Source organism: Dipodomys ordii, unplaced genomic scaffold, assembly GCF_000151885.1.
Source record: "Dipodomys ordii isolate 6190 unplaced genomic scaffold, Dord_2.0 Scaffold54, whole genome shotgun sequence".
Taxonomy (NCBI): Eukaryota; Metazoa; Chordata; class Mammalia; order Rodentia; family Heteromyidae; genus Dipodomys; species Dipodomys ordii.
In genome coordinates, this window is record NW_012267270.1 from 2,322,005 (window position 1) to 2,330,344 (window position 8,340).

Sequence of the window (8,340 nt, forward strand, 5' to 3'; positions counted from 1 at the left end):
TTCTCAGAGATGGGTTCCCTGGCCCAGGGCTCCTGGGGGGTGGAGGCATCGTGAGCTAGCAGAGAGCAGCTGGGTCTGGTGGAGAGAGGCACAGACCGGCCCCAGCCAGAACAGGGCAGGAGTGGCTGGGACCTGGGCCAAGGAGAAGCTCCTGAGGTCTTGAGGGACCAGAGCCCCGAGGGACCGGCACCCTTCCTGGAAGCCACAGCCACAGGCAGGTGAGGGCCTGGGTTCCAGTCTGGGTGGGGACAGGAGAGGGTGGTAGTTCGCTGCAGGTGCTCTGAGCCTGCCTGGCTGGGGGGAGGGGGGAGTCGGGGGAGGGGAGGCAGCCCTGCTGGGACAGGGCGGCCAGGTGACCTGCGCAGGTGTCCCAAGTTCTCGGAGCCTTGTTTCCTGAGGAGGAGGACATCAAACCTGGGCTTTGGGCATCTGGAACAAATGTAGGATGCAGATTCGGGTGCCTGCAACCTTGGTGGCTGTGGCAGGGCTGGAACAAGCCGGGGACAAGGGTGGGGCCAGCCGGGCCCTCGGGGAGCAGGCTGAGGACCACGGGAGCCTGGCCATCCTGGACGAGATCCCAGGAGATGCCTCACACCCTTTCTGTGACTTTAAGGGAAAAGATAACAATTGAAGTGAGACCAGGAAAGCCAAGGCTACCTTGATAGGATAGATAGACAGACAGACAGATATATACACACATAGCAATAGTGTTTGAGTGTGTGTGTGTGTGTGCGCACGCGTGCGCGTGCTTGCGCATTGATCCTGGGCCCTGAACTCAAGGCATGGGCGTCACCCGAGCCTTTTCTGCTCAAGGTGAGTGCTCTGCCACTTGAGCCACAGTTCTACTTCTGAGTTTTTGGTGGTTAACTGGAGATAGTCTCACAGACTTTCCTGCCCACGCTGGCTTCACACCGAAATCCTCAGGATTACAAGTGTAAGCCACCAGCACCTGGCTTCTTACAAAGATCCCACCAATGAGCAATCCAGGACAATCTGGTCTTCAGATCCTCAATTACACCTGCGAGGATCTGCATCCAGTCATTCCCACTCAGGTCAGGGCTCCGGCACAGGGACCACCCTAGGCACCGCAGCACATGATGGCTGAGCAGCAAATGCAGGGTCCCGAGTTCAAACCCCACTGCCACACACAGACACACAAAAGCTCGTAGACCTATTCAATAAACTGGATTTGTAGTTCTGTTTTAGAACAATGCACATCCCCTCCCACTCACAGAGAAATTACCAGATGGTTTTGCCTTCTGCCAAAACTTCAAAGAAAGATAATCCTTGCATGATACACGCTGTTCCGGAGCGATGGGGAAAGAGGAGCTCCCCAGGCCCTTTCACGAAGCATACAACCCTCACACAAATCCAGACGGGCGTGCCAGAGAAACACGGATAATGAACAGCAACGAGAACATACTAAATGAAACAGCCCAAACCCAACGCAGAAAACAGAAGAAACTACCCGCATTATGGTTTAATCTACAAATGTGAGGACAAATAATAAATGTGTATCTGCAGAAAGTCTGAGTGTACATTGACCACATACCCAGGCCTGCGAGGAGACAAGAATCTGACAATGTTTCTCAAAGCAGAAGACAGGCTTGGGGCAAATCTCATCACATATTTGTGACAAAACTCTTGGAAAAGTGGGAACATTCATCCCCCCCCCTCTCTCTGAACTCAGGTTTGGATGGGGACTCCCTCACTTGAGCCACACCCCAGCTTGTTTTGTCTGTGTTACTTTTAAGTAATGAAGAGTCCAGACCAGCCTGGATTATAACAGCCCCCCATCCATACTTCCTGGGTAGCCAGGATGACAGGTGGTCACTACCTGCTGGTTAGGATGGGACTCCTTCAAACTTTTGCCTAGGCTGGCCTCCAACCAGAGCCCTCCTGATTAGCTCTGCCTCCAGAGAAGCTAGGATTCCAGGTAGGAGCCAGGAAACCCAGCCAAATTCTCTCATCTTGGTGTAAGATCATACCAAAGACAGAGCGTGTAACAGATCTAATAGAAAATCTTTAGCCACATTGTTTTTCTGAACTCTGAACTCTGAGCCTGGGATATGTCTCTGAGCTTTCCTACTGAAAGCTAGGGCTCATGGCCACAGCTCTACTTCTGTTTTTTTGTGCTTTATTGAAGAGTCTCCTGGGCCGAGCGCAGGTGACTCACACCTGTAATCCTGGCTACTTGGGAAGTTAAGATCTGTGGATCGAGATTCAAAGCCAGCCCAGGGAAGGAAAGTCCACGAAACTCGTATCTCCAATTAACTACTGAAAAGCCAGAAATGACACCATGGCTCATAGTGGTAGAGCACTAGCCTTGAGCACAAAAGCTTTGGGATGTTCCTGCTTGGGCTGGCTTTGAGCTGTGATCCTCAGACCTCAGCCTCCTGAGTGGCTGGGATGACAGGCAGGAGCTGCAGGCGTCTGGCTCCACACGTTTTCTTCTATGATAAGGAGGAAGTCAAGTGTGCCTGAGCTCTTGTTCAGCAAGAACACGGGCTGTGCTTGAAGACAAAAGAAAGAATTTAGTGCTTTGATATCAACACAGAAAACCAGAAGACTCAACAGGCAACCTAGAAACGTGGTACAAATAAACCTGCATAGTCACCTGCCTCAGCCTCCCGCCCACTCCCCCGGCCTCCACGTTTGAACTCAGTAGTCCATGCTCCATGCAGCCAAACCCAGTCAGCTGCCAAGACTGGAACTGGACAGTGGGCTCCTACGTTAACATCGGTGCCAACACTGAATGCCCACCAAGAGGCAGGAAGCCCTGCACGGAACAGCGATTTGGACCCAGCCCAGGCAGCAAAGTCCATGAAACTCCAATTAACTAACAAAAAGCCAGGAGAGGAGGTGTGGCTCAGGTGGAAGAGTGCCATCCTTGAGCATAAGGGCTCAGGGACAGCACCCAGGCCCTGAGTATAACACACACACACACACACACACACACACACACACACACAAATGCAACTCAGAATAGAAAAGCCCCCAGAAGTCTCCCATGGTCCAGGAAACTTCTAGAATCTCCTTTTTTTGCCTTTCTCTCCCTAGGGATGAGCAGTGCTGTGAGCAGCGCCCCGGCCCCGCGGCCTGCCGGGGAGCCCCCGGGGCCGGATGGCATGACCGTGGGCTATCTGACGCTGAGCTCGCTGACCATGGCCGTGTGCGTGTGTGGCGTGGCGGGCAACGGCCTGGTGGTCTGGCTGCTGGGCTTCCGCGTACGGAGGACGCCCTTCTGCGTGTACGTGCTCAACCTGGCGGCCGCCGACCTCCTCTTCCTGCTGTGCATGGCGGCTCTGCTGGTTCTGGAGACCCGGCCGCTGGGCAGCCTGGGCCGGGCGGAGCCGGTGCACCAGGCCTACGAGGTCCTCAAGAGAACCAAGTACTTGGCCTACACCGCCGGCCTGAGCCTCCTCACGGCCATCAGCGCCCAGCGCTGCCTGTCCGTCCTCTTCCCCGTCTGGTACAAGTGCCGCCGGCCCCGGCACCTGTCGGCCCGCGTGTGTGCCGGGCTCTGGGTGCTGGCCCTGCTCACCAACGCGCTGGCCTCCCTCTTCTGCAGCTGGTTCTGGCACCCTGACGCGCAGCACTGCTTCACCGTGGACATGGTCATGAGCGGCCTCATCCTGGGGGGCTTCACGCCCCTCATGATCGTGTCCAGCACCGTCCTGTTCGTGCGGGTGCGGTGGAGCCCCGCGCCCCGGCGCCGGCGGCCCCTGCGGCTCTACCTGGTCATCCTGGCCTCCGTCCTGGTGTTCCTTGTGTGCTCCCTGCCGCTCGGCCTCTACTGGTTCTTCCTGTACTGGCTGCGCCTGCCCGAGCAGCCCACGCTGCTGCTGGTCTGCCTGTCCCGCCTGTCCTCTGCCCTGGGCAGCAGCGCCAACCCGCTCATCTACTTCGTGGTGGGCAGCCGACAGCATCGCGGGCCACGCGAGTCCCTGGGGGCCGTGCTGGCCCGCGCCCTGCGGGAGGAGCCCATGCCCGACGACACGGACCCGCCGTCCACGGCCACCAGCGACAGCCTGTGAGGGGACCAGCCCGGGCCAGCCGCCTGGGCACCCCAGGCCCAGGCACGTTCCCGGGCCCCGCCCGCAGGGGCCCGCCTGGCTCACGATGTGCAAGGGGAGGGGAGTCTTCAAAGCTTTGCTGCTAGCTATGTTAGAGCCACTTTCCTACTCACAAAAGTCCCCCCCAAATCACCCCCATGCAGGCCCCAGACCCGAAGCGGGAGGAGGGGTGTTGCTGCTCTGTGCGAAGTGGACTGGCCGGCTAGAGACCGAGCATGGCCTTCAGCGTTGGCTTGTTTGAAGCTTTATTTTTTTCCCCAAAAAAGATTTTTATTTTATTCTTGTGGTGCCCATACTAGAGCCGGGACACTGTCCCAGGGCTCTTATGACTCAAGGCTGGCACTCTACCACTCGAGCCACAGCTCCACTTCTAGAATTTGTTTGCTGGTTAATTAAAGAGTTTTATAGACTTTCCTGAATGGGCTGTGGCCTCACCTCCATCCTCAGATCTCAGCCTCCTGAGGAGCTAGGGCTACAGGTGAGCCACTGGTGTCCAGTAGCTATTTATTTATTTGTTTGTTTATTTATTTGTAGTTGGTCAGGGGGCTTGAACTCCGGACCTTGGCGCTGTCCCTCAGCTCTTCAGCTCAAGGCTAGCGCTCTACCACTTGAGCTACAGCACCACTTCCAGTTTGCTGAGTGGTTTATTGGAGATCAGAGTCTCAGGCACTTTCCTGCCTGGCTGACTTTGAACCACAATCCTCAGATCTCAGCCTCCTGAGTAGCTAGGATGACAGGCATGAGCCACAGACGCCCGGCTTATTTATTTAGTTGGTTCTTGAGGCTTGAACTCAAGGCCTGGGCACTGTCCCTGAGCTTTTTTGCTCAAGGCCTAGAACACTATCACCTAAGCCACAGTGCCACTTCCAGATTTTTGTTGTTGTTGGTGGTGATTAACTGGAGATAAGATAAGAGTGTCACAGACTTAACTGTCCAGGCTGGCTTCTAACCTCAGTCCTCAGATCTCAGCCTCCTGAGGAGCTAGAATTACAAACTGGCACTCGGCTTTTACGTTTGTTTGTTTCAAGAGTGGGCCTTAGTAGGTTACCCAGGCTGGCCTTTAACTTGTGGGCTCAAGCAATTCTCCAGCCTCTGCCTCCCAAGTAGCTGAGACTACAGGTGTATACTACTGTACTCAGGTCATCTAGTCCCCTTTGTTAAAAAGCCAGGACACCCCTGGTACAGTGGTCTCCAGTTTTGATGGCACTAAGCTATAAGAGGTACTTAAAAACTGCCCAGGAGTTGACCAAAAGCAGGAGGCAAGTGTTGGGCAGAGTTCTCTCTGCGGTCCCTTTACAATCACCCAAGGAAGAACAGGCCTGGATCTGTAGGACAAGAACCTTAACCACCCCTAAGGGACAACAGGGCCGGCTCAGGATGGACAGCCCGCCAGGCAGCGTGACCCGAGTCCTCACCACAGTGGCGGCCATGACAGTCAGTCTCAGTTAACCGGATGTCCAAGCTCTGTCCACAAAACCTCCAGCTCCCGTCTGCAGTGTGCCCAGCGCGGCATGCCGGGCTCTTGTCATGCATCTGCTTTCTTTGCCCTTCCCCACACCCCCCTTTCCCGTAACCCCCTTTCCCTGGGGCCCCTCTTCCCCTCAGCCCCCATCCTCCATGTCTCTATATTTGGTGCATGAGATAAGTGTTCAGGCTTACACACACACACACAGGGAGTTGCTGGGGAGCCAGTGCGCCCCGTGGGGAGGGCCTCGCCTGACTCTGGTAGCCGTGACCCCGCTGTGCGCCGCCTCCGTATCAACAGCACAAGTAAATAAAGGAATAAAAGGAGGGTCTTGTGGACACTGCCGGGTGAATTCGGGGAAGGGGGGAGCTCTGAGCCAATGTGCCGAGTCCTCGCAAGGGACCAGCGCCTGGCCAGGGACAGACCCGGAAGAATGGTGGCGGCAGCAGCGGTGGAGCAGAGGGGCCCCTCACCACGGCCCGCTGCAGGGGGTGCTGTTTAGGAACATTCTGGAAACTTTGAGTGGTGGGGCCTAGAGGAAGGATGTGGTTCCCAGGGGCTGTGACTCTGAAGGCCGGACCTGAGCTCAGGCACTTCCTGTCCTCCATGAGGTGAACAGATCTCTGCCTGCCCCCTCCCCCTCCCCCTCCCCCTCCCCCTCCCCGCCCCAAACAGGTATTTGGCCAGGTGACGCAGTCTAATCACGGAGGTCTGCAGCTCCAAGCCACCAATTTCGTGGCTTCGTTAGCCCTGGGCTGATTCACACCTGCATCCTTGTTCCAGCAGAACTGAATGTGGGGCCAGGCACCCGTGGCCAGTTCTGGAGTGAGTCCCGCTCCTCTGCGTCCAGCCGTGCCCTAGCCCACTGACTTCCCCACCAGGCAGGCGCCCTTGACCCCCACAGAACAGAACTGAAGTCAAGGTAGATCTGATGGAGGAGGCCCTTGTTGATTCTAGCAACTAACAAGTCCAAGCATGGCTTTCAGGCATGGGTGGATCCAGGAGAACAGAAACTGTCAACAGGAACCGATTCTCTCCCACTGCAGCCTTGACGCACACACCGCACACAGCTCTCAGACTCTCTTCCCCCCTTGGGGTCCCCAGAAGAAGAGCAGCAGCTTTTCCTTTGTGTTTCCTAAGAAACTCCTGGGACTGGCTGTGGCCAGAAGAACTGACCTTCAAGTCCTCTTGGACCAGACTCAGGGACCCTTACCCCCTCCTCACTAATCGAGAAGTAGGGAGGGGGTGCAGACTGCTGGAGCACCAGCACGTGAGCTTACCAGGCCACAGGTCACAGGTCATGACCCCCTCTGAGAAACACCTGGGGATCTTGGCAGCCAGGCCTGGGGTCTGGCTGGCCGCCCACTCCTTGGAGGCCTTGGGACTCCACACATTCCATCAGTTTCCAGAGCCAACTCAAAGCCCTGGGAGTGCTGGGAAGGTGCTTGCCTCGCATGCATGAAGCCCTGGGTTCGATTCCTCAGTACCACATAAGCAGAAAAAGCTGCAAGTGGTGCTGTGGTTCAAGTGGTAGAGTGCTAGCCTTGAGCGGAAGAGCTGAGGGACAGCGCCCAGGCCCAGAGTTCAGGCCCCACGGCCGACAAAAAAAGAAAAATAACTAAAAGCAACTGAAGGCCTGGAGTTGTAGTGGAAGTGGTCGAGCACTTGCCTAGGGAGCCCTGAGTTCAAAACCCAGGACCATCAAAATAAAACAGAAAGCACCTGAGCTGGGCATGAGGCTGCACAGCCAACCTGAAGATCCTGAGTTGGCGGCAGACGGGCCTGGCTACCTCCGCGGGGCCTGGCTACCTCCACGGGGCCCGGCTACCTCCGCGGGGTCCGGCTACCTCCACGGGGTCCGGCTACCTCCACGGGGTCCGGCTACCTCCGCGGGGCCCGGCTACCTCCACGGGCCGGTCAAAGAAGACAGACGGCAAGAAAGCGGAATTAAAAGAGCCTGCTATGCTGTGTCTACTAGAAAAAGAAAACAGATGGAAAATACTGATGAATGGAAAATCGCCCGCCCCCCGCCCCCCCAAGCCTTTTTCGTGTGGTTTTTGTTCCCTTTCAAATGCTGCTCTGCACTGGCACAAACAAGGGCCCCCCTCCCCGCGGGCTTTCTGGGGCGCTTGTGTATCTTGGAGAACAGTGCAAAGGCGGCAGCCCTGCTCAGGGAGCGCAGCACATTCCTGCCGGGGCCCAGGGGGCAGACTTCCCGCAGGCCCCCAAACCCGTGATCTTCCTGTCTCTCCATAAACATCGGGTGTGGGGGGCTCTGGGTCCCGGAGGTCGGGGCGTGGGAGGAGGATGGCAGGATGAGGCCTGCTTGTCCAAGCCCTGGGGGTGACCATTCGGTGGCCTTGGGGACCCTCCCAGCTCACCCCACGTCACACACAGCAGTCCTCAGCATCCTGGACCTCATCCACACCTTCACCCCCGGGACACGCGTGCACACGTGCACGGGTCTGTGTGTCAGCTGATTTAGAAAAACAAAAAAAAGGTCTTTGCTGATTAGAACGCTTACTTTTGTGCCAGGACTGCGACTTGAACGCTGGGCCTTGTGCTTTCACTCGGTCTTTCTTGGCTTGAGGCTGGCACTCTACCACTTGAGCCACAGTTCCACTTTCAGCTTTTTTCGGCTCGTGGAACGTGAGCTCCTGGGCCAGGTGCTGTCCTGAGCTCTTTTGCGAGCGCCTTACCGCTTTTTTTTTTTTTTTGGGGTCCGGTCGTGGGGCCTGAACTCTGGGCTGGGCGCTGTCCCTCAGCTCTTCAGCTCAAGGCTAGCGCTCTACCACTTGA

General features: G+C 56.7%; 1 protein-coding gene across 1 annotated transcript; it reads left to right on the forward strand.

Moving 5' to 3' along the window:
- Positions 1-445: 445 nt before the first annotated feature.
- Positions 446-4,037, forward strand: Mrgprd (MAS-related GPR, member D). The gene is made up of 2 exons (XM_013020876.1): positions 446-602; positions 3,061-4,037. Exons 1-2 carry the CDS (start codon positions 446-448, stop codon positions 4,035-4,037), a joined length of 1,134 nt encoding a protein of 377 aa, XP_012876330.1.
- The last annotated feature ends 4,303 nt before the right edge of the window (positions 4,038-8,340 follow it).

Bases quoted from the DNA above. Each gene is read 5' to 3' on its own strand.
- Mrgprd (XM_013020876.1), top strand. From the start codon at position 446: ATGCAGATTCGGGTGCCTGCAACCTTGGTGGCTGTGGCAGGGCTGGAA. The intron at 603-3,060 runs GTGACTTTAAGG...TTCTCTCCCTAG, and splicing joins AGATGCCTCACACCCTTTCT to GGATGAGCAGTGCTGTGAGC.